The sequence below is a fragment of the Haliotis asinina genome, chromosome 2 (assembly GCF_037392515.1).
Source record: "Haliotis asinina isolate JCU_RB_2024 chromosome 2, JCU_Hal_asi_v2, whole genome shotgun sequence".
Classification (NCBI taxonomy): domain Eukaryota; kingdom Metazoa; phylum Mollusca; class Gastropoda; order Lepetellida; family Haliotidae; genus Haliotis; species Haliotis asinina.
Window position 1 is genome coordinate 88,100,916 of NC_090281.1, and position 27,288 is coordinate 88,128,203.

The 27,288-nt window shown below is 41.9% G+C and overlaps 1 protein-coding gene across 2 annotated transcripts; it reads left to right on the forward strand.

The window, feature by feature from the left end:
* The first annotated feature begins 1,950 nt into the window (after positions 1-1,950).
* Positions 1,951-27,288, forward strand: LOC137274538 (sushi, von Willebrand factor type A, EGF and pentraxin domain-containing protein 1-like). 2 transcript variants are annotated; one of them, XM_067807778.1, is made up of 28 exons: positions 1,951-2,065; positions 3,000-3,120; positions 4,642-4,766; positions 5,517-5,696; positions 7,805-7,990; positions 8,533-8,769; positions 9,885-10,097; positions 10,423-10,614; positions 10,818-11,355; positions 11,814-11,983; positions 12,671-12,832; positions 13,434-13,595; positions 14,112-14,319; positions 14,992-15,182; positions 15,768-15,938; positions 16,781-17,014; positions 17,265-17,438; positions 18,082-18,267; positions 18,543-18,809; positions 19,912-20,100; positions 20,913-21,068; positions 21,222-21,452; positions 21,801-21,969; positions 22,843-22,964; positions 23,491-23,650; positions 24,069-24,181; positions 25,053-25,181; positions 25,963-27,288. In XM_067807778.1, exons 1-28 carry the CDS (start codon positions 1,966-1,968, stop codon positions 26,052-26,054), a joined length of 5,178 nt encoding a protein of 1,725 aa, XP_067663879.1. In that variant the 5' UTR covers positions 1,951-1,965; the 3' UTR covers positions 26,055-27,288. The 2 variants fall into 2 exon arrangements, with proteins under 2 accessions (XP_067663879.1, XP_067663880.1); XM_067807779.1 differs by having other exon boundaries at positions 24,072-24,181.

The window sequence follows — 27,288 nt, forward strand, 5'->3', positions numbered from 1 at the left end:
GCTCACTTGCCACGCCTAAGACCCTTTATCGATTCCCCCAATGGGGACAGTGTGTGATAGTCATGTCTGGGGGTCCGTGATATTGCTGGAATATTGATAAAAGTGGCGTAAAACCACACCCATTCACTATTTTCCCTAATAAGTCACTGTGACAATACGCCAAAGCCTATGTATTGTATTTAACCTGTGGCTAAACTGATAAAGATCCATTTGTTTAACCTGAATGTGTCTTTATTGATGTGCTATCAGAACATTGAACATGCTCCGTTTAGATTTACATATGTCGTTGAATGAATTCAATTGAGTATTTTGTTTGTTTTATCTATTTATTTATTTGTCTATTATGTATTTTCTTATAAATTATTTTATGGGCGTATGTTTTGCTGTTTCATTTTCACGCTGATATTTCTGTAAGCTATGAAAATACAGGGGAGGGCCAATGAAAATGCACGTACGCCATGCATATGATTATGCACAGTCATGCATATAATATATATATTATATATATTACCTGATAACTGTATCCATCGTTTGTTGAAACAGTGATAGCTTCACAACCCACAACCCCGCTCTACTTCTTTCAGTTTGCTTGTTTTTCTTTAACATCTCAATCCAAATAACGTGACCTAAATATTCAGCAAAGGGAGCCCTATATCGAGGCTAGGAAGAGTTAGCACACTGAATGAGGCCTAAGGTATCATTCGCTGTTAGCCCACGTACTTTAACCATGGAAGGATAACACTTTCCCGTAAAACCTGAGAGTGCAGTATAGCGAAAAACCGGGAAGTAGGAGATGCTGAACAACGTATATATAACGCGAACGCGATCTATTATCCTCAAGCTGATCGAATTGTTGCTGTAGTAGCAAAAGTAGTCAAAGCAGTAGCAAAAGTAGTAGTAGTAGCAGCAGCAGCAGTAGCAACAGCAACAGTAGTACCAGTAGTAGTAAATGTAGAAGCAGTATTAGTCTGTGAGTGAGTTAAACGTCAACGTCAAATCGGCAATGCAGCCATATAGTGACGACAAACGTTGCACATTCACAATAAGAACAAGTAAAGACAAGAGATTTTGTGGATGACAAGTTCTTGTTGAGAGGAGTCACGACGTTTCACCTGACGAAAACGTAAGTACATACTTCGAAACGTCGTGGCTCTTCACATCAAAGAAGTTGTCATCCATAAACAAACTCTTGTCTTTATGTGTATCACTTCTAAATGCCCTTCAGCAGACTGTAAAATAACTAGAGTTACAGTTAAAACTAGATAGCATATATTTTTTAAAGGAAGCAAAACTGTGCTAGACAATACTATGTAGAAATGGGCAATTGATCGCCAACAACTGAAGAAGCAGTATTGGTGGTGGTGATAGTTGCAGCAGCAGTAGTAGTAGTAGTAGTAGTAGTAGTGGCAGCAGCAGCAGCAGCAGCAGTAGTAGTAGTAGTAGCAGTAGTAGAAGTGAGTAGTAGTGAGTGAGTGAGTTTAGTTTTACACGGCACTCAGCAATACTCCAGCTACTAGTATATGGCGGCGGTCTGGACCAGACTTTCCAGTGATCGACAGCATGAGCATCGATCTGCGCAACCGGGAACCGATGACATGTCTCAACCAAGTCAGCGAGGCTAACCCCCCTCTTACGACAAACAGATTCGCAAGCATGGGTTGCTGAAGGCATAGTAGTAGTAGTAGTAGTAGTAGTAGTAGTAGTAGTAGTAGTAGTAGTAGTAGTAGTAGTAGTAGTAGTAGTAGTAGTAGTAGTAGTAGTAGTAGTAGTAGTAGTAGTAGTAGTAGTAGTAGTAGTGGTAGTAGTAGTAGTAGTATCAATCACCGGTTTGTCTGACCAAAAGTTCAGGACGGCGGCATATAGTCCAATAGTATACAGTGCTCCCTGTGAGGTTGGACAGCATTTATCCCGCCTCCGTGCTTTCAATTTTATGAATATTTCAACGCCACTGTTCCAGATTGGACAATGAGGTGGTCAGAGTATCATGTCCTTCTGTTCAGCCTTGCTTTGGTCACTGTCGTGGACGGCTGTGGCAGAGGGAGACGTCGTAAACCACGACCTCCAGGTAATGTGAACACATGTATTAATGAAGCAAGTATCACACTATATGTACAATTTACATAAACACAGGAAGTCAAATGACGTCGAGACCGTGTCATCCACATGTCATGTATTAAAATCAAGCAATCAGATGTTAGCTTTTTATAACTATTTTGCAACATCGATTTGAAAATCTCAACCTTAACATGGGAAAACCGATATCGAGGACAAATTTGTCTTCACTTCCCATTTGTATGAAGTTTGCTATGCAGAAACACCATATAATCAAAACAACAATACAGAGGTTTCTGTTCGATCCTGTCCGTTTTCCCGAAATCAGACATGCTGCTTGGATATCTCTGCTAGTTTGAACCCCATATTTAGAAGTGACGTTGATTGGCTTCGTAGGAAGTGCACGTGATCTCCCTTGGAGCTGTCGTGATATGATGATACAAAGAGGATAACCTGTCATGGGTACACATCTGATTGTAATGAGATAGCACATCCGTATCGTGACGAAGAATTCATATTCCATAAACGCTTTTGGAAAGGCGATTTCCTGCCTACAGGTGTCTAGATTAACGGATACACAGTTCCTTTGGTTTACATGCACCTCTTCATTTGATGGTACCATGTGTGACATGGTTTCAGCTCCTTTTTTTTACGAACCTGTGAAGATCCGGGTAATGAGCGACTAAAGGTTTTGTGTAGACAGGTTTGTTGGCTTGATTGACACATCATTGTATACCATCTGTGTATATCGGTGCTCAAGCTATTGTTCACTGAATGTTTTTTGTCCGATTGTTCACAGACTGCCGCCATATCGCTGGAATATTGCTGAGTGCAGCGTAACGTCTATATACGGTAGACTTCCAAACATCATTACATCAGAAATTAGCTACTTTGTTTTCCCGGTTTGTGTTAATGAGATAAGATCATGTAATTTTCTCTTTTTTCAGTGAACCGCTCTCCAAGTATCGCTTGTCCTTACATCGGCGACGTCACGGCACCGGCGTCGAAGACGTCAGTATTTGTGACATGGGGGAGTCCATCTGTCAGCGACGACCACGGCGGATGGAGGTAAGTTCTCCGCTCGGGGTGTGTCCTAAGCCCTCAACGAGGGAACATGTTAAAGGGCAATGGTGTAAGTTTCTTGGAATTAATGAGACGCTGAAAACGGGGAGTTTTGCCAAGTGTGGTGGTGTGTCGTCCTGTGCATCAAGCTCAGTTCACAAATCCGTTGAAGTTAAGCAACGTAGCGTTTTGCGCGGAGAGTACATGGATGGGTGTCCGTGTGTGACAGCTTGACATCTGAGAATTTCTAGGACTTCAGTCCTGTGCCACAACGAATCACATGTGATACATATGGTCTCACCTTTGGGAAGTGAGTTTGTTCAAAATTGCCTCTGTTCACCCAGCAGAAAATGAGTACCCGGTGAAGTACATGGTAAGACTTTACCTTCTTGCGGCCTCAGAGGCAGCTTGAAATATGATCACATTGTTTATTAACGCTTTGAGCGTGCCCCTCCGCGGCGTGGCATTCAGCGCACTATAAATGAACGTATTAGTATATGCCATTGTCCCCCTGTTATTAACATTGTTGCATTCATGCCCCATTCTCGGCCTGCCAGTCACACACAATTCCTCCTTGTGTCATGCGTGCTCAGCAGGATATTCAATAAGGACTTATATACCAATTCTGAGAACGTATCAACCCATGATTGAAAAAAAAAGAAAAAAATAGAAATACTTCTTCGATGGTGATTTTATGCATGTGTTACAGTCGTTTACATGCTTTAAAGTTTCAACGTCTCGGGTAGTGTTTTCAGTCAAGTGCTTTGATACTGTGTGTAATTTCCGTGTTTAATCCAAGTATATTGGGGTTTTTTACTCAGCTGATACGGTTGGTGTGTTTAAATTCCATATTTTACCTAGCTACGATTGTTTGTAATCGTTGTGTTCAAATCGAAGTAGCTTCTTTGTTTTACCCAACTGATACTGTTTGTAATTGTTGTGTTCAAATCGAAGTAGCTTCTTTGTTTTACCCAACTGATACTGTTTGTAATTGTTGTGTTCAAATCGAAGTAGCTTCTTTGTTTTACCCAACTGATACTGTTTGTAATTGTTGTGTTCAAATCGAAGTAGCTTCTTTGTTTTACCCAACTGATACTGTTTGTAATTGTTGTGTTCAAATCGAAGTAGCTTCTTTGTTTTACCCAACTGATACTGTTTGTAATTGTTGTGTTCAAATCAATGCACTTTATTTACGTTTACCTAGCTGTTACTGTTAGTACGTCTGTGTGTAATTCTTTGTTTTAAGCAGTTGATACTGGTTGTACGTTTCTGTTTACCCAGCTGACAAGGTGTTATTTGTGTTCAAATCCAGGTACATTCTTTTGTTTTACACAGCTGATACGGTCTGTAATATTTTGTTTAAATGCAAGCATGCTCTATACATTTACCCTGCTGACATTGTTGAAAAGTTTTGTGTTCAAATCCAAGTATATTCTTCGTTTTCATCGATCTGTTTACTGCATCATTTAGATTACAGTTCCTTCTTATAACTAGGCATTCTCCAGCGAGTGATAATCATCATTGTAGGGTCAGCCAGAAGACTGGAAGATCTCCGGGTTCCACGTTTCCTGAAGGGCCCCATACTGTGGTCTACCAGGTGGTCGACAGAGGCGGGCTTACTGCTGTTTGCGCCCGTACCTTCACCGTTAGAGGTTGGACTTGCTATTATTTCCTGAGGATATGCAACAACATAGTTCACTCAATAAGAGTTTAGTGAGTTTAGTTTTACGCCGCATTCAGCAATATTCCAGCTATGTGGCGGCCACTCAATAATATATAATATGAGATGTTAGTGACGAATACAATTCTGTGAGGTGCAACTCGTCAAAAGACCGGTTGTCACTCTTTGATATAGAGATGACACAACTTTATGGATGATGTTTATTTAACAGTTGCCACGTTTCGGTATAGAGGGTAACACCTACACCGAAATATCGCAACTGGTTAAAAAAAGAAGTTGATCATCCATGACGTAGTGTCATCTCTATACTATCAACTCTCAACTTCTTCAATGCAACTCACAAATCAGTCCTTGATGTACTGTACAGTCCGATCTAATGAAAACCCCACATATGTTCATCCAGTGTTGCCCCGCCCGACGAACTGATTTTAACAATAAAACAGATTTACACCGCTTCCAGACCTATAACACTGGAACATCAGAAATGGACCTCATTCATTGTACCTATTGTGGTAATTCTTATACATCATATTGACAGTCAACAGTTATTATCAGGTGTTTTAATGGGGCACACTTTAGTACCCTTTACATCATAACAACGGGGATTCAATTTAACTGATATCAGCTTCACATCTTCCAGTTTAGATTTTGTTTTGTAAAATGAGGATTCCCCGTAACCATAATCACTTGCCCAGTCTCAAATGGGTGTTCTCCGTCACAGTTACCAGATGCATAAGACACTCGCGTCCACGTAATGGTCAGATGAACTGCGATCGCTTGGACAACATCTACGGCACGACCTGCACCTTCTCATGCGACTTCGGTTACTATCGGGACGGGATGGCCTCATCGACATGCCAGTCGAACGGCGCGAACCAGTTCAGAACCCCGACATGCAAAAGTAAGTGCAGATTCTTTGTATATACACCGATCTTATATTGACTGGTTATTGAAGAGCAGGGCGCTCTCCTTTGTTTCAAACTCGTGAAGCTCTGGGTTAGAATTAGAATTCAGTAATCCACACTTGTCGTAACAGGCGACAAATGGGATCGGGTAGTCAAGCTCTCTGATTTGCTGGACAGATGTCATCGCATCTCAATTGCATAAAACAAACCAACCAACGAACCTTTGTTTCGTATGCTGGTGAGATCAGGGAAAGCATATACCGTTAGTTATTTTAAAGGATGAAATGCATCACCAAGTCTCCATAGAGACCATGGACCATGAATGCTACGGTACTCAAGGTACTGCGATTTGTGTCGTCATGGAACATCAAATTGATTAGGGTAAATAGAAGCTAGCAGACGTATTGTATCATGTATTCAGCAGGAGAAGGGACGGACTTGAATCAAACTTGCAAGGCCTTTGGCTTTCTGTTGGTGTTCCAGGCCAAGTAGATTCAGTCTTTAGTGAACTTAGTATGTACATTTGCTGTCACATTAGGAGGCTTTCAATGAAAACAGGATTTGTTCGAAGGGCAATTTGGGTGTTTTGAGCAAAAGTTTCACAGACTTGACAAATAACAGGAGAAATGTGATACAAAATGTCAAGGGGTTTCAGTTTGTGAGAAAAGCAGCCGGTTTTGCAAAATGTTTTACGAAGACAGATCCATAATCCGATTGAAACATTTCATGAGATATGTGCGTGCGTACGTATGTGTGCACGTATGTGTGCACGTGTGTGTGTATGTCTTTGCCAGTTGTTTAAGAAGTTAACAGATACTTGAGCTTACGTTATCGATGCTAATTGAATATCTAAGAGCACACAAGGAGAAAACCCACTTTATGAACTGTAAATTCAAAGATGTATCCACCGAGCGGCTATTTCATACTGTACGGCTCATACTGAGGTTTGGGTAACAATGAAATATTTTCTCTGACACTAACATTTTTGTTAACATATGTTACCCAAAAATATGCTCTGCTTCCGTGTGCAGGAAGGACACACTTAGTTCACGAAGGCCGTCTGTCTTGTTGAGGATGTCTGCACGGTATTTAGAACTATGGCGTTAAAGCTAGCACAAAACAGCAACAAACGCACGATGACCTTTACCATGACTTTAATCAAGACGTACTCAGTAATACGTGTTTATGATTTCTACATTACGAAGTAAGTTCTGGGTTAGAGAGGGTCGAACTAACGAAAACTCGAAGTTAGATACATTGGAGTATTGAGTTAACGATGGGGTGAGGTGGGGGGTGGTGGGGTGTGTGGGGGGAGGGGTTGTAATACAAACAATATAATAGAAAATTAGACTACACATCGAAATGTTACAAAGAAACAACAAACAATGACGTGCAGAGTAGTCTCACTATGTCAGCAATGTGGCGCCATCACCCTTTCGCGAATAGTGACTCTAAATACATTGAGACAATATTTGAAGTAAACCGTTCAATGTTACAGTGGCTTTATTCACGCAGAAATAGACAGTTTACGATTTCACCAATTTCAGACGAACATCACCTCTGACCTTGTGTTCATTTCAAGTGTTATTTGATATGTATATTCAGCTTTTAATAGTTTCTAAGCACGAAGCAATTGGACGCAACCCGGTGACTCCATTGTATGCACAACTAGCATTACCGTGTGGATTATCTCGAAAATATTGAATCAGATATAAAATACGGAAATTACCGATGTTTTTCGAATTCAAATTGATGGAAGGGAGATACCTCTACATCTGTTTTTCTCGTCTGCAATATCCAGTGATGGCTTCAAAACTGTTCATACCCGTGCTTCAAACAATTCAAAATTAGCAGTCAACGTTGTTGTTCACTTGACCCTCGGGGCTCAGGGAAGATAAACAAACCTCGATCAGACCGTGTACCTCTGCGACCAGTGAACAACTGATAATGTAGGCAACATAAATTATATATACATTAATATCTATATACTTTATGAGAAATTGTTTTTCCATGTCACTTAATGAAAGGAACTACGATGGTCAGTTTGGCTGTATGATTGTTAAAACGGCTTTTTGTCATATACTATATCTCTCGATCTAACCAGAGAAGAGTTGCGGTACTCCTGAGATGCCCCCAAACAGTCTGTCCACCATCTGCACAGACGGTAGCTACTACGGCAGTGTGTGTACCCTCGTATGTGACACGAAGAACGGCTACACACCCAGGTATCTCAACTTGGCCACCTGTTTGGGTACCACAGTCTGGCGTTACCACAACTGGGAATGTCCAGGTAGGTCAGGGAAAATATGATGTACATATTGACACCAGTAAGATCATTTCAGGTTCTTCATCAACAACAGACCACCCAATTCCAACAAACCTTCATGCAAATTCAATTCCGATTTTGAAAATGTTTTTGTGCATTTCACTTTTTCATAAAGCTTGTTCTGTCGACAAGACATCTTTAATTCCTTCACTGATTTTAGAAAAGTGGTGAATTAATCTGGAAAATAATAAAAAAATGGACAATTGAAACACAAAGATGAAAAGCCGCTAATCATTATTTATATATCACACGTGATGAAAATCACAATTTTGAAGGCAGTTGAGGGGGTGTTCTTTCATCCTGACTCTGTGAGTGCGTGCGTGCGTGCGTGCGTGCGTGCGTGCGTGCGTGCGTGCGTGCGTGTGTCTGCTTATGTATCACACAGGAGAACAAATCCCATTGAAAAGCTGAGATGATCTCCTGGGTCTGTTCCTTGGGCAGGCATATATAAAACACACAGGAAACGCATACCTTCGTCACATCCACGTGTTGTGTTGCATTTCTAGATACGGAGAAGCCGAAAATCTTGAACTGTCCAGACGGGGAGATAAAAACGTCCAACTCAAGCTACGTCTGGACGGCAATCAGAGCCACTGACAACTCGGGCAAGGTCAACCTGACCCAGACAGCAGGTCAGAAGCCAGGGTCAGTACTCATGGAAGACGTTCAAATTATCGTCTACGAGGCTGTTGATCCTTCAGGGAATACCGCTCCCCCATGCAAATTCGGTCTCACTTATGAAGGTAATCAATGTTCGATATTCACAATATATAATTAAATATAATTAATATCATTACATATAATGCGAACATGAACAGGGTTAATGAGTGGATAGTGGTTATAAGAAAAAGATGTATGAAGTCGAAATTGTTTCAAGCATGTTGCTGCCACAAAGAACGCTGAGAACATCCGTCTGAAGTGATGGATGTGGGGCACAATGTGATGTTGCACCAAGTGTGACACCTAAACCGGCAGTATAAGATGAGGCTGTTTCTAAGTGGTACTTGTACCCTAGTACTTAATCAATTCACTTACAATTTAACATTAAAAGCAACGGAAAACAACTCTTAGTGGGATACTTTCAGCACAGTACCGATAACATGTGGCAATATGAAGAAGAAAGGCACAGAGGGCGGAAAGGGGAAGAGTTGGAGAGAAGGTTGAGAGAGAGAGAAGGGGGGGGGGGGTAGGGGGGGTATTGAGACAGACAAATGTTTATTTCAAGCCATTGGAAGCATGCGTGTTGTCCAGTGTGTCAATCTGAACCACTCTCAAGCCGAACGATCTAGCCACATGGCCACTCGTGATAGCTAACATGATCGAGTGTCCAAATATCTTGATCCTTCATTATTGCACCTTGAAAATAAACACAAATCACGTATACATTATATCTGAAAAGCAGTTAAATTTCAATGTGTCTGTATTGTTTGACTTTTCCTGGTGGGTCGCACGACCGTATTACAAGGCCTAGGCGTCTTCAACTTTAAGATTTTAAAGAAGTGGATTTTATAGGGAATCTTATTCCATCAGGTAAAAATCATAATTCTCTTGCTCGGAGTAAGCATATATTCACAAAGGATATGTAAACATATCCTCTTAATATAGAATTTAACGCCCACAAACTACTCTTTGTTTTGTGTATCACTTATAAATACTTCTAAACAGAAATTTAGAATTAGGGTGTGCTTTCGTCAACATTCAGAATTTAAGGAAGTGAATTTATGGAGGATCATACTTCGAAACGTGCGTTATAGTAAAAAAAGCTTATATCCATAAAATTTACTTTCTTATGTGTAGCACTGCAACATACCGTTCAAAGAACTGATTCAGAATTTGTATGAATAATTGTTTACTTCAGAACCGTCATGTGCCGCTCCCGTCTCAGGGGGTGAGGACTACGACCCAGTCTTCAGTTGCCCTAATACCAGGCTCACCGTCGGGACGTCATGTAGCGCCTCTTGCCGCTACAGTCGTGTTGTGGGCGCCAAGTATATCCGATGCGAGAGAAGCAATAACGTCATCCCTGCCTCCACATGGAAGGGCTTCGATGATGCATACCCGACATGTCACAGTACGCATACAATCTTGTGGGTTGCAGTGATGGAGTGAGTTTAGTTTTAGGCAGCTTTAATATCACGGCGGGGGATATCAGACAAGGACTTCACACATTGCACCCGTGTTGCAGTTTTCGATTGTCACTAATTAAGGCGACAAATTTGTGTTTTGAATTTTGAAGTTTCAAACTAAGATTTGATACCTTAAATTTCTTTTGAAGTAGAACATGTGTTTGTGCTGGAAGGAGGAGTTACATGGATATAGTATAGAGGTAATTCTGTCGTAACAAGATTACTTTATATGTATCAGGTATGTATTAAAAACGTTCCTTCTTTATTCAGAAAAGGCGTGCCCAGATCTTAACCCACCAATCAATGGCGCGTTAATTTGTGACAAGTTTTTCGGCGGGGAGACATGCCAGATCCAGTGCAACTTTGACTACGACGTGCCGGAACATATGAAAAGTGTGAAAACACTCGTTTGTGGATCTCTTGGTATTTGGCAGCCAATCTCTGAAACTCCAGATTGTACCGGTAAGTTGACGAGTCCTTTCCAGTAGTTACTAAGACCTTACAACCCTGTGTGGAGACCAGGTTTGGAATCATACGTGACCTTATCACAAAACTGCGAGATCTAAAAGAAAATATTCATGAAACTACCTCCTTTCACATATGTTGCTTTGAAATATTTTGAGCTCTTTGTTAATGTAATGTTTCTCTACAATTTTCACCTCCAGCTGTGAAGTTTCCAGATGCTTCCAAGCTTCCATCCGAGCTGTACTACTATATCGGGGACTGCTTCGACAACGGCACCAACTTTGAAATACGCGAGGCTTTCCTAAAGAGTTTGACTGACGCAGCAGTCTATGACTGCAATGACGGACGATGTCTGATCGAGGATGTTGACGTGACATGTGGTCCGGTAAAGGATATAGATGATGGATTTGGTTTGGATAATGACGACGAATACTACTACTACGACGAGGAATACGACAACGACGGAGAAACGGACGAATACGAAGTTGTTGATAGCGTTGGTGAAGAAACTAACGAAAGTTCCAATCAGAACGGAAATCTTGATCTAATCAACAGACGAAGAAGAGATGTTGATGACGTTCCTAGTACCACAATGGTTTGGACCACAGAAGCTCCTGACATGGAAGAAGAGCGCCGTGTCCAGGATGGAGAGAAAGGGTCGGGCGCTGTGAGGAGACGGAGGAAACCAATATACCAGACAAGCATTAAGTTCAATTGGGTCTTCAGGAACACCTCTAGGTGGGTAGGATTCTTGCGTGCTAAAACTGATTTATGTTGGAATAGAAAACGCTAACTTAGTACGTTGGCCCATTTGCTATGCTAAAGGTAACACAAGATGCTTTGTAGTTCTTTGTAGTTGTGAAGTTGTCCTAACCCAATGGTTTATCATTAAATTTTATTTGATGCATTGGAATCAGTGCGTCAGTCAGGTTGTGAATATTGCTTATACCGAGCTCCTTGTGAATATCGATATATGTTTACGATAAACTCAGCAGTGTTGTGCTTCTGTTGATCACGGACAAGCCTCTGCTGGTGGTGGGTTCGATTCCCAGGACATTTCAATCTTTTCAATTGTTGTGTGCTCGTAGATTCACGCGCCATGTTATCAGGAAAACAATTGCTGACAGTATGTATGTTACCATTAGCTTCTGCAATTCCAGTTCGTCAGTTAACAAGGATTGCGGTTTTTTTTTCAGTCCTCAAACTCAGGAGGAGGTAACCGAATTTGTGGACAAAGCGCTGAGTACTCTCCGATTGTCGATGGAAGGCAAGAGGCAGGCAAGGTTTGTCGAGAGATCAAGGGGTAACCTCACGTTCGACTGCGGCCCGGGAAGCGTATTTGCCAACAGTTCAGAATTACTTTGTGGTAGGGACCTTCTACTTAGTGAGTGAGTGAGCGAGTTTACTTTTGCGTCGCTTTTAGCAATATCACAACAATATCACAGCAATATCACAGCAATATCACAGCGGGGGCACCAGAAATGGGCTCCACACATTATACCCGTTTGAGAATCGAGTCTGGTTCTTCACCATGAAAAGCGAATGCTTTAACAAATAGCCTACCCTACCCACTTCAACTTAGTATTCCAACGTATTAACAATAGAAGTAGTGTGTACATGTTACGTGGAAAGCGCGCGCGCACGCACACACACACAACATACCCTTGAAGGTTCGGATTAGAACTGTCTTCAGTAATCTATGTTTGTGGTAACAGGCGACTAAATTGGTCGGGAGGTCAGACTGGTTGACTCGGTTGCCTCATGTCATCGTATCCCAGTTGCGTAGATCGATACCCATTATGCTGATCACTGGACTGTCTAGTCCAGGCTAGATTATTTACAGACCGTCACCATATAACTAGAATACTGCTGAATTAAAGAACAAAGTAACTAACCAACCACAATTTAAAATGGTGAAAGAGTGGACAAATAAACAAATAGGACTGACAGCGGAAAGGTATCTGAATGTCCGTTCCATCATGTATTCATATGTCGGAATAGAAAACTGCTTTTATTAGATAGTGATGGTGCTTAAGTGTCCATTGTTTTACAGTCGCTTGTCCACGTGGAACGTTTCATGACCAGGATGTTGACACCTGTGAGGGGTGTCCTGTCCACACCTACTCCGACACCAGTGGTCAGACAACGTGCACACCGTGTGGTCAGATGAAGGGTACCATGAACAATGGAAGTAAATCTGACCGGGACTGTATCGGTAAGTGGCGATCGTGGTTCATTATCCGGAAAACCGAATGACACGGTGCTATACATTTAATGCAATATCCAGTATTTATCAATTTTTCATAAGTGTGTAAACTAATATGTTAACCCGATCACGTCATTCTTCGAAGTTGATGAAATAAGACGCCATCGAGAAGCAGGATGATGAAAAATTAAAACTAATTCAAATATTGAGTTATAAAAGTGCCAGGATAATTCCCTCGTACTCAACCACAGCAATGTGTTGTACAGAGTTACGCCCCTTATTCTTTCGGCGTTCGTCACCACTCGCCCGTTTGCGTAATCTCGAAGAAGCTCTAGTCGGTTTATCCCAGAGTAACACACGAATACGTTTTGCGGATTCACTGCTTTTCTCGGGAATCGAGAGATGAGGTTACTCTCTGCTTCACGGAATCTTTCAGCCTGATTCCCGGTTCTACTGCCCTATACTATCGAAGCATAGAGCACCAGACACCCGGAACCAGTCTGACTCAATAGCAAAGTGAGATCTGAAAGGTTGTTTATTGCCTGCTACAGAAACAGTTCAAGCTGTTTCAAAAATATATATGTAATACAATCCCATTGTTTCCATACAGATATGTGCCAACCAGGGCATTTTTCCGCGACGGGACTTTCACCCTGCACCCTTTGCCCACTTGGTACGATCCAGCCCGAACCATACAGCACAGAGTGCATTCCCTGTCCTTCGGATTCGTCCACCGCCGCAATGGGGAGTTCAAGTTACGATGAATGTGTCGGTGAGTTTGATTCAAGTCTAGTAATTGTTCACAAATACATGTACGTGTCTGCTTAAATGACTGTTTATTATGACTGTGTTAATACCTACTGTTGTGGTTTACACATTGTGGTCTAGACAAGGCAAATGCATGCCAACGATACAGACTTATGGTATAGTATATGATACATACCTACTGTTGAATCATTGTGGTTTATACGTTCTAGACAAGAGGTAATGCTAGTTTGATTAGAGGTTAAGATCGGACACAAATGCAGTCAGGTCACACTACGCGTCTTCACCAGAATACGCTTAAAGCAACTAAAACCTTGTCATACTGCAAAAGAGGTATCCATTGAATTTTCCTGGCGTTGATGTAAACGTGTCCGAAGGTACAATATAAGTATCGTCAGCCAAGGTGAATGTATTATCTATGTAAATGCCTTACAGAACGTTGCACCAATAGACTTTCATACAATCCTGCAAGAAAGGTGCTCATCCTGTGCTCATGACTAATACCAAATGCGTTACGTTTCAGCGTTCGATGCGATGGTTAACGGACCCGTTGAGCTGCGCCTGGGTCCAGTTATTCACGACTGGTCGGAAGACATAACTCTGGCATTCTGGCTTCGAACTCTGCCTCCAGGCGAAAGTAAACCTAATGTTTCTTTTGTCTTCAGCCATCCCAGAAGAGGTCATCAAATGACGCTAGAACTTTCCCATCAAACAAACGTCATCATGAGAAAGTAAGAACAGACACTTTCTCCTTACTGTTATTATTTAGTAAATATTTTAATCTTACTTCAACATCGTCGTTCATGTTTTATGTCTCAAAGTCATACACCAGAAGCATGAATATTGTAAAAATGAAAAATATTTTATACCTCTCTCATTCTGTGATAGGTGAAACTCTAAATAACATATTTTCTCAGCCGCAAAGGAGGTAAAATTGTAGATAAAAATAGCATTCCTTCCCAGCCGCAATGGAGGTAAAGCTCAATATAACATTCCTTCTCAGTCGACATCGAGTTAAATCTCTATGTAACATTACATCTCAGGCGCAGTAGAGCTAAAGCTTTATATAACATTCCTTCTCAACCGTTACAGAGGTAAAGCTGTATATAACATTCCTCCTCAGTCGCTACAAATGTACAGCTGTATATAACATTTCCTCTCAACCGCTATAGACGTAAAGCTCTGTATAACATTCCTTCTCAGCCGCCATAAAGGTAGAGCTCTATATAACATTCCTCCTCAGCCGCTATAAAGGTACAGCTCTTCATAACATTCCTCCTCGGCCGCCATAGAGGTAGAGCTCTGTATAACATTCCTCCTCAGCCGCCATAGAGGTAGAGCTCTATATAACATTCCTCTTCAGCCGCCATAGAGGTAGAGCTCTATCTAACATTCCTCCTCAGCCGCCAGGTCCCAGTGCATGCCGCTGTTCCCCAAGACCTGTGGACACACGTAGCTCTGGTGTGGAAAGGCTATCCCAGTTTCGTGGACATCTACAGATCTGGCAGCAGGGTGACGCATTACGGGGACCACACTCCTCTGTGCTTTTTTCCAAAGGATACCGAGCTCTCTATCCTCATAGGGAATGGTACAGGTAGGATGATGCAGATTAACGACTGTCTCAGCAGCATAGGTGTCTTGGACACACCAATGTACGCATGGTATCGTTAAAACTAGAATGTTCATATCAGACACAGCGTGCGTGAAGATCTGAGGACAATCCAGTATTTGAATGAGGGACGTATGGGTACTGAATGAATTAGATGAAGCAGTTTGGTTTTCACGGCTTCACAAACAAGAACCAACAAAGATGACCCTTATTCTTCGATACCGCTTTTGCTGGAATAGATTTTCATGACGCATATAAACAACATACAAATGCTCAGCAGTACAATATACTAGTCGTTGTTGTTCGTTATACATTCGAGGGAATGCTTCACTCGTTCGCACTCGTTGGTAGGCCCAACCTTCTATAGTGATGGCCCAAGATGGGTTTTTTGTTGGCATAAATCGGAACTCACCGTTACTTCATTTATTATTATATAGTATTTTGAGATCTATACATTTATCGATGACTCTTTCCATTTATATAATGAATATTTGAAAAGCATTTTGTAAGCAGGCCGTTGCTTCTGACAGGAATGACACGTCTTATTATTTTTTGTAAATATTATATCAGGTGTCACCCTGAGGGAACTGTACGTTCTGCCGCTGAGCAACTCATCTAATCTTATATCGCGACTGTCCAAGTCCTGCTCACCCGAAGCCGTCGGCTTTGAATCTCTCATGAGGAAAGTTGTCTCTTTGGATCCGTCCAAAATCAGCATGGTTGTGCCCAGTGTGTGCTCGGGTAGGTGTCATATTGGTTGGTTGGTAGGTTGGATTGTTGTTTTACGCCGCATTCGGCAATATTCCAGTTACAGTGCGGTGGTCTGTAAATAACTGAGTCTGAGCAAGATAATCCAGTGATGACTTATAGCCCAGGTATCAATACGATGACAAGTGTCAACCACGTCAGCGAGCCTAACCACCCGATACCGTTTGTCGAATCTTACGACGAGCATGGGTTGCTGAAGATCAATTCTAACCCGGATCTTCACGGGTGAGGTGTGATGTACTTCCTGGTTTATAAACCTCGCACCACTCTTGATTTACCCACATATGCACGTGGCATGCATTCATTGTGCCTTCAGTAAACATGTGCGGTCGAAACGTACAAATTATATTTTTTTTCTAAAGCCATGTAGTGAATATTTGTCCGGTGACTTAATGAAAACTGTTGTTTTTTTTATTGGTTTGTTTCTCAGCACATCCGTGGTGAGATAAATAGTTTAGACTATAGGAACGCAACACAAACTGTTATTTTGTTTTCGATTCTGAAAGCCAATCTATTCAGACAAGCTTTGGCTTTCACCGTAAATTGTTGGGATTTTGTTATACGCTCATAAAATGATACATTTTTACTCTCTCAGGCGATAGGTTCAGTTAATACCTCCTGAATGTGAGCACCCTTTAGACAGGTGTTTGCTAATATGCCATGATCTATAGGGTAAGGAAGATGCCGCAAAAACCTTCAAACTGTTGTTTGTTCCTGAGTATATGAGCAAAATTATGCATACTAACGTCTAACTGAATTCCATAAACACTGAACCAACACTTGATTAACGATTATAATTCTTGTATTATTTGCAGAAATTAATCGGTGTGAACCAAACCCCTGTAACGGCCATTTCTGTCGATCATTCAAATATGGCGCCGAATGTACGTGCATGGGACACTACTCTGGTCCGACGTGCGAAACGCCTCCGGACTACTGTGTTGTTGCTAACGAGTGCCAGAATGACGCCCAGTGTCAGAATATAGAGGGAGGGGTCAACTGTACCTGCACTGACGACTTCAAGGGGCGATACTGTGAAGTAGCAATAGGTAAGACAGGCAGAGTTGATGAGAAACAAAAGACACCAAGAGTGGTAATATAGGACGCTGAAAAGTAAATTCAGAAGGCTGTCGGGATTGGTCCCGGTACCGTGACATGCCAATAGTAACATCTAAGACTACGAGGTTTGGTACTGATACAACCAATATCTATCTAAAATATCTTGTATATAATATATCTTGAGATAACGGAATTAAAAGCTGTTATATTAACTGGCGTCATCTCGGTGGTGTGTTTCAGTTCATGGTAACTGGGGCGGTTGGTCTTCCTGGTCATTTTGCTCTGTAACCTGCAACGGTGGTGAAAGGTCAAGGTCAAGGAAGTGTGACGACCCCGCCCCAGAGCCAGGTCTAGGAAAACCATGTATCGGATCATCCACTGAGAAATCTGCCTGCAGTCTAAATGCGTGTCCAGGTAAATGATTCCCCAACATGTTATTTTCGGCTGAAAAAGAAAGACCTGAGATTCTGTTCCCTGTATATGCTCTGATGATCTCCTCCTTGAATATCTAAATGCATGTCTGTTGACATCTTGTTCGGAGATAATACAGTGTTCTTAATATCTTAAGTTAACCTCCTCGAAAAAAACGAATTACAGATGTGCTGTCATGGTAGCTGTTGAGTGTAATTTTGAGTTTTGACTGTTGTATGTTTCCACATCAAATTAAGTTGGGAAGAGTAAAAAAAACGCTAAGGAAATTCTATTTCAAAGCTACAAAGAATTTATTTCCTCTGACGTGAACTTGCACGTCATACACAACACTAAAAGTAATCATCCTGTGCACAGATATGTTTCCTCTTACACCCAGCTGGGGTGCATCAATGGTTCGGATTATCCTCAAAGGGTTTGTATAATCCAGACTCGAATCCAGAAAGCTGTAATAAACTGCCTGACAAATGAAAGTTTGGTTTGGATTTGTTAGGCCACCATCATGCATTGGTGTATACTTTCATTTGGTCGTTACATTATTTTGAATATTGCTAATAGCAGCATAAACCAAAATTATTTCGTTAGTTCGTTCATTCGTCCACTGATTCCTGCATTCATTCCTCCCCAGAGTGCAGACAGTCGCAGCTGACAGTCGGTAGTGGCGCCAGCGTGAGTTGCGACAGTGGTGAAGACAAAGGACTCATGAACTGCTCCGTGTCATGTGACCAAGGCCTCGTGTTCCAAGAGGAGCCGCCATCCTATACTTGCACAGAGGCATTGTGGGTACCAGGAAGGAAAACCATTTCTTGCGTGGGTAGGTTCAAATTTCAGGACGTGGATAGAATTAATATATGCTTTATTCACATTGCATTTAATGGTTAAAGGCGTCCAATCCCCATGTCTCATCACACTTAACCATCGGTGCTCCTTGATATATTTGTCAATACTATCTCAATCAGGAAACAAAAGTTGTTACTCTAGGTCTCTGCCTGATAATAGAGTTTGAGGTGGATATCATGCGACCTCAATTCAAGCGTTCTCCCAGCGTTCAGGCATATAAATAGGTGCCTCGGCATTTATGTGCTGCAGAGTTCCAGGTTCCAGATGATGTGGCATTTGACTACACAGTGCCCTACAAGACACGAGTTGGCAGAAACATGACTGACGATCTCAAAGTTATCCGGGACAAGATGGCTGACTGTGCGACCCAGACTTCCTGTGTTCAGGAGGAGACTTGTCAGTATGTTGTTACCGTGGAGACATGTATCCGTGAAGCTGGGGGATGCTCGGATATTCCAGAAGGATATACAGGCACCATTAAATTCACCGTCGATGTCGTCGCCAGTAACTGGAGCGGTGAGTTTCACACGATGTAGGATGGCACAGCCTGCCTTATACATTATGCATAGACTTGGGTATGGATATATCATGTCCGATAAAACAGTATTATAATTTCATGTCTACATGATATATACATGCGATGGGGCAGCCTAGCGATAAAAGCGTTCGCGTGTCCCAGGTCACACATACGATTTTCTTTGACTGAAATTGGTGACTGAGTATGCATTTACACCGCTTTTAGCAAGGTTCCAGCAATATCACGGAAGGGGACACTAGAAATGGGTTTCACACATTGTACCCACTCGGGGAATGGAACGCGAGTCTCCAGCGTGACGAGCGATCGCTTTAACCATCAGACTTTCCCACCTGCCCTTTCTATAACAAGGAACGTTGTGAAGTTGTAGCATAGTAAGAAACGAATTATTAAATGATGTGAAAAATAACACAAGACACAAACAAATCCGAAGTTAACTGATTCTAGTATGTACGAGGGCTGGCCAAAAACTTCTAAGCCTACATAACTTCTAGACTGGTGACACCAACTAACCTTAGGAGTGTTGTTGGGCAGTGTTCGTCATCAGCATTTCCAGTTATTTTACTGATTTTAATAAATGAACTAGTTGGAAATCGAACCCGGGACGTCAGCGTTACGAGCGGACATTTTTAACCCATACGCTACCAAACCGCGCTGCTGCTGCTGCTGATGCTGCTGCTGCTGCTGCTGATGATGATGATTTTGTCGTCAAGGGGTACCAAGGGACCGGTCTATTCGGAAATTATAATCTGCAAATAACAGATTATTTATAGAATCAGATGAAATGTATAGGTATGACCAACAATGTACGGTGTCACAGTACTCAAAGTACGTGACAATACATTTAATGAAGACAAAAAGATAGAACCCCATTTTAGTTTCGCCAAGCTACATCAGCACGTGACCGAGCTTAAAACTGACGTACAGTACGTCAGTGGAGTCATTACCCTGGACGAACGGACATTAACACTGGACATCATCCAATTCCAGGATAACAGGGTCAATACGATTTGTCTTTCTAAGAACAAGGTTACGGGAATGTTAAGCATATACCACACTGAAAGGTAGCTGTTCATCTTTCAGTTTTGATCTCCAAGAATAACCTGGCCGAAGCTGGGTCCACCTTAAACAGTACGTTTAATGAACTGGAGGAGATCTACGAGGACTGTTTCCTGGTTCGACTGACCGATGGTCAGGTGAAACCTGGAACCTCAGTTGTTGACAGTGACCTGTCGTGTCCAGTCGGGTCAGTTCCAGATCAAGGCTATTGCAGTGAGTTGCAACATTTTGGCATAGTACTTTGATGGACAACGGTGTACATTTTGGCATCCAGATCAACGTACGCTAATGATACTAGTTTCTTTTATATAGTATAGGACCCGTGAAGATCTGGGTTAGAATTGATCTTCAGGTGTCCATGCCTGTCGTAAGAGGCTACTAACGACATCGGCTGGTTCGGCTTTATAGACACATGCCAACGTATCCCAACTGCTTAGATCGATGTTCATGCTGTTGATCACTGGATTGTCGGTCCAGCATCAATAATATACAGACCGACTCAATATAGGTGGAATATTGCTGAATGCGGTATTAAACAACCAACCAACCGACCTAACTACCAAGTGTATTGTACAGAGTGAGTAGGTGAGTGAGTTTTACGCCGCACTCAGCAATATTGCAGCTATATGGCAGCGGACTGTAAATAATCGAGTATGGACCATACAATCCAGTGACCAACAACATTTTGGGAACCGATGGCATGTGTCAACCAAGTCAGCGAGCCTGACCACCCGATCCCTTTAGTCGCCTCTTGCGACAAACATAGTTGCCTTTTATGGCAAGTATGGATTGCTGAAGGCCTATTCTACCCCGAGACCTTCACGGGTCGTATTTTACAGAAGACAAATTAATGCATTTGAGATAAAATATAAAAGAAGAACTGCAAGGAATACAACCAACACAACTGAACAGGCAACACGGTGAATGTGTCTAAGAGGTCGACGCTTATGTTTTGTAAGATGCTGTATTTGGTAAATTCCAGTTGTTTGAATATGTGTCATCTGTTGTTGTCGTGTGTGTTCTAGCCACGTGTGCCCCGGGAACGATATACAGCAATGGCACGTGCTCCCAGTGTGAGCGAGGCTGGTACCAGGAGGGCACTGGGGAGTTACAATGTGACATGTGTCCAGCTGCCTACAACACTGATTACATGGGCTCGAGTCTCAGGTCGGAATGTCTGGGTAAGTTAGCTATAAAAGTATGAGACATCCGTATTAGCTAGAAGCAATTGTTAAATCGCAAATTGTCTACAAATGCGTCTGAATCGGCAGATCACTATCACTGGTCACATCATGTCACATCACGTCACATCATGTCACATCTTACTATTGCAGCTCCCCCTGCTGATGCCTTCATGCTTCTTACTGACCCCATCACTGGTCACATATGGTCAGTCAATATGTCCGACTTCATACTGACGCCTGTGGCCCTGCCGGACAACGTGAGACTGGGGTCATCTGGATATGACCCTATAACAAACCACATCTTCTATGCTGACAAATACAGTCCTGCAATACACAGTGTTGGGCCCACTCACAGCAAGACGTACATAAAGCTCAACTGGGGTGAGTATCTTGATCCGACAACACCGTGACAGTCACAATTTATACCACAAGGGAAAGTTATGCCCATTGTTTCTGGAAGTGTTCTATTAGCATAACTGATTAACTGACCTATCGAAATTATTTCTAGTATTTAAATAACCTAAAATAGAACTCATTGTTATTATCTTCAACATGTTTTATAAAAAGCTCTCGTATTATGTAAGCATGCCCTCTTGGTGTAAGTCGTTTAGTCACCCTCACTACGGACGTTGACGTTGCCTGGTGGCAATTCTCAGTGGCGGTCTACACTCAATTATACTGTCATAGTCTGTAAACTGAGTATCTTACACTCATATCGATGTGTTTCAGCCGCAACTGTCGACGGATTGGCGATAGATCCAATATCAAGACTCATATTCTACACCGACAGGGGTAATGATCTCATTGGAGTGGTTACCATGGCCACCAGACATCATAAAGTCGTCATAACGGAAAATACCCACATGCCTCGGCATATCGAGGTGGATCCTGTCAATGGGTAGGTTAATGCCTGTTAGACTGATCCAAAGGTTAGTGTACTTTCACCTACACATGTTAGTCCTTGTGACAGAGAGGAAGCTTTGAAAGATTCATTTTCATTCTCTCCAAGAGAACGAACTTATCTAACAAAGCGACACAATTTCTTTTCATGGTAAGTCCAAAAAGGTTGATCGTTTAACTCAACACTCAGCATTGTTCGAGCTATATACAGTGACCTATAAATCATCGATCAAAAACCCCTGTGATTATGCGACGTCCCGCAACGTAACTATACAACAGTCAACTCAGAATAAATACCGATCTATACAGTCACCTTAAATGACAAGCGTAGAAGAACAATTCTCCACCAGCAGACCTGAGGCTTTGTAGTTGAAACCGGTACCGATTGGGATTAGAACTGATCTTCCACAACTCATGTTTACAGTAAGAAACGACTAACGGGACAGGGTGGTCAGAATCGCTGACGTGGTTGAGGTCATGCCATCGTATCCCAGTTGCGTAGACTCATGCTCATGCTGTTGATCACTGGATTGTCTGGTCTAGGCTCGATTAGATACAGACCGCCGCATTGTAACGTGAATACAGTTGGATGCGGTGTTCAACAAACGAACTCAATATCTGTTCATAGCATGGACGCTGCACGCGGTTCTCAAGCTGCTGATCGTACTTTAGCAATCGGATGTCGAGATGACCAGACAGGTGTTGATATACGTAGAGGTGCTATTCCCACAATATGTTAAACGTGTGTTTGTTCTGACATAAGATTACTTCGGTGTGCGATTGTAATTGAGTGTTTCTATCTAGTAAGACAATTTAACATGTTGTCATGTAATTCTCACTTCCAAGAAGCTCTGCTATGTTGTACTTACAGAGTGATATATTGGATCGACTGGGGAAAAGACAACAAGATAGAGCGAGCCAACTACGACGGGTCGGACCGACGTCTTCTTGTCAAGTCCGCGTGGCCGGAGGGGCTATCACTGGACAGAGAAGGCTTGTGATGTTTCACTGCATGCCAATTATGTCTATCCAATTTACGATTAGGCTATATGTATAGTGTACTATTGAAAAATGGCATAATTAGACGGTCAGGTGTCAGGCTCGCTGACTTGGTTGACGCTTGTCATTATGTCCTAATTGTGTGAATCGATATTCATGTTGTTCACAGCTGGATTTGCCTGGTCCAGTGAAGTCATCTTACCACAGAGAAACTGCTACAACACAATGTCGATGATTTAACCAATTGATTTACTGCTCAAGACTTGATTTTGTGACAGATCGACGCCATATAACTAAGCTATTTTTGAGTCGGGCGTTAAACACCAAACAGTTATTTTACCAGTATAACATCGTGTCAAATCTCTACCACTGACAAGGAGGCCCTTCATCTGACCAATGAATTTGCAAATTTGTCCGAATGTTTTCGTTAGTCATGAAGTCACGAGGAGGTGAATACAGCTCATTCCAAGTTACACATATCCTGTAATTTCTGTGACTAAATGCTCCTGTAATCATTCAGCCGGTAGACTGTATTGGGGAGACGCCGGGTCAAAGACTCTGAACGTGATGGACGTGGATGGTGCCAACATGGCTACACTCCTTGTGACGTATCACCACGTCTCTGCCATCACAGTGTTCCAAGATTACCTCTTCTACTCAGTCATCAAACCCAATTCCAGGTACTGTATTTCCTTGCATGTGACCCTTACATGCTTTATTGACTTCACGTTTCTTCTTAACGTGTTGGTAATCAAAATACTGGAGGTTCAAGCTGAACTCCTTGCTCTGTGACGATTCGGTATCGGTTTTCAGATATACTAGTTTAAAAAGCAACGTTAGGTTAACGCTGCCTGTAGCAATATTTCAGCAGGATCATGGCGGGGGACACCAGGAATGGGAATTGAAGCCATATCTTTAGCATGACAGGCGAGCGCTTGAGCTACAAGGCTATCCCACCGCCCCCAAAAAGTTAAAGATCACCCCATGTCATCGAACAAGAGATAAACCATAAGCAGAGTGAATGAATTTGGTGTTCTGTAAGTTTTGTCAGACTTATTTAATAGCAATTACATATATACCTATGTACATTCCGTTCAGCAGCGCCATGATGCGAGTCAACACGGACGGGTCAGGCAGGGGTGAGACAGAATTACCTTCCTTCCGTTTTCTCTCGGATATTCACGCCCATAGGAAGAGCGACTACACAAGGGGTAAATTTTCATTCTTACAAAAAGCTAATCCAAATTAAATTTTTAAAAATGTTTGAAGTTATAGTCCGTTTGTAATGTTTCTTCCAAAATCACCATTTACAATGCCACAGATCTAGGAATTAGCAGCAACCCATGCTTGCCACAAAAGGCGACTATGCTTGTCGTAAGAGGCGACTAACGGGATCAGGTGGTCAGACTCGCTGACTTGGTTGACATATGTCATCGGATCACTGGATTGTCTGGTTCGGCCTCGATTACTTACAGACCGTCGCCATATAGCTGGAATATTGCCGAGTACGACGTAAAACTCAACTCACTCACTCACTTCATCTCAGTTCCTGGCGTTCAGGATTGTTGGGCAATACCACATTTTGTTCACAGGCAATGCTTTGCTAACTTTCACGATGTCACACAACACATTTTGGTTTACTTAGCTCAAAAAGGAATATCACGTGATATTATGATATTATGGTGTTCTTTCTGCAGTTTGATATAGATACCCTTCTTTTTTGGCCTCCATTGTCAATAGCGATCGGCAATTTCCGAATGGCGTTTCTTACAAGTTCTCGTTGAAAACTGTCCATCTTTTTGACTTAAATGTTCTCAAAGGACTTGTTTTGATGAATTGCTTGATTCGTTCATGCAACGAGTACTTCATTTTACGTTCAGGAAGGCCAGAAATTTCATACAGTTTAACTTCCCATTTTCCTTTCCGAGTTGCAATAATCATGAACGTGAAATATAAGGGCTGTGAGTTGCGTCATGTACCTTATCGTATTGAGGCACTGGGCTCATTCTGTACACTTTAATGACTGAATTTCTGTTAAATGTCTATTTTCGCTAGAGCTGATTGTGTGTGTGTCCTTTACAGCAACTAACGGGTGTTCAGAGAACAATGGCGGCTGTTCTTTTATGTGCTTCCCTCGACCCAATGGTGAGAGAGTCTGCGCATGTCCGGAAGAACACATAATGGATGAAAATGAGACAGGCTGCAAGAAAAGTAAGGTGTACTTAACAACACACTTCAATATACTGAAAGGCACAAGAAACGTCGTAATATTGGAAATGACATTTAAGTACCAATGGAGTAAATATTTAGTTGAACCTGTTTTGTTTATATATACACCGGATTAGAGGTTTTGGAACACATAGGTAAACCTTTCACAATCTTGTGCAAACATAAACAACCCTTTCACAATATAGTGAAAACATAGCTAACCCTTTCACAATATTGAGGAAATGAATATCTTGTCAAGGCTGGGTCGTGCCCAGATGCGTTGCTCAAAACCTGGGTTGCCTGTTTGAACTCGAGTATTGACAGGCAGAATTCATATAGTTAGAAATTAGAATTGTTTCTTTGTGTGTTACGTAACGCCGTTCTAGTAAAATTCCATTCTGGACTAGCCAATCCTGTGATCAGCACCATGAACATCAGTCTACGCAACTGGGATATGCTGAAGTGAAGCATTGTCTACTGCGTCCTGAAGCGTTGCTTATACAATAGTGGAAACGGGTAGATGTTACAGTACGCACATAACGCCCTTCATAGAATGTGAACTGTTTTGTTTGGACAGTGTGGCGCAGTCGACAATACAAGCAGATACAAGACATGTTTTTCATACTGTAAGAGGCACATGTAATTTCTTTACGTATCTCTAGGGTTCAGGTTTGGGAGAAATGGTTACCAACACGTTCGTGACAAAACGGTGCGATATAGGTGTCGGCAGATTTGTCAGGCCACAGTGATACAGACAACGGTTCAGTTTACCATGTCTTTGCAGAGGTGAGCAAGTCTTGGTGGTGGGACGTATGGATGCAGCCTCGACGCCAGAGAAGCGTCAGACACATACTGCGACCACGTCATAACGACTAGGAGCACAGACTATCAGGAAGTGGCTTCAACGCTGGAAAACAAACAAACACACACACACACACACACACACACACACACACACACACACACACACACACACACACACACACACACACACACACACACACACACACACACACACACACACACACAAACCTCGAGAGCGAGCAGCATCGTGACCATACTTAGTACTGTTTTCTTGTACAGAGCGTACATCAAGAATTATTACCGGTGTCACAGGAGATAGTGAACTGTGTATTAAAGATACTCCGGACTTTGTACACTGCAGGACTGTCTGGGTTTGTAGCGGTTTGTAATTAGTCTAAGCTTACATGACAATCATTATCAGGGACACTTTTTCTGTCCACAATATTAGGGAATAAGATGATTTTGTACATGCATGTATATTTTGTTCCCATGGTATTTAGTATCCCTGAAGTCATCTTTTAATGGCACCTGTATTATTGGAATCATACAAAACATCATTTAAAGGTCACACAGGAGGATCGCGGGTCATTCGTGTGTGAAATACGCAGGATGTCGGAAAGCGTTCGTAAAATCCCCAATTCATCATCATTATCATCATCATATGACGACATAACAGTCTTGGGCCGTGTATGATTGGTCATAGTATGCATTTCCACTAACCTCTTTTGTTAAATCTTTACTGCCCTGCATAATTTCTTTACAATCAATCTTTAGAAACTATCAGGCTCCACTAAACATAGTAGACTGGCGTTTAACCAGGACTACACGATCGATTAGTAGGTGCCTGATTCTAAGAGTATGGGCACGAATCCCGGATGGAACAAACCAACAGTACCTGAATCTGTACTTTATTGGGGAAGTGTAATCCCCAAAACAATACATATTTCATTTGACCACTTTCTAATTAGTAGTGTGTGTTCATTTCTATCTGAAGCCAATTAGTACATATCCACCTTATTCCAAAGTCCACACACCCGTTTGTTACGTATATTTCATACGTATGTGTTTAATATTCGGTTGTTTAGGACAAAATTGAAAAGGCAACTTCATGAGAAAACATACACATTATTTATTTAGAAACGATTTTCTAGATTACATGTAGAATGTTTTCCAAATTATTCAGATAGTTTACTTTGCAAAATACATTCCGTCGCTGATATGAAAAGCTAACTTCTTTAAGTCTCTGAGATCCTATTTCATATCTTGCCAACGTGTACCACTGAAATAAACTGCTTTCTATTTTTAA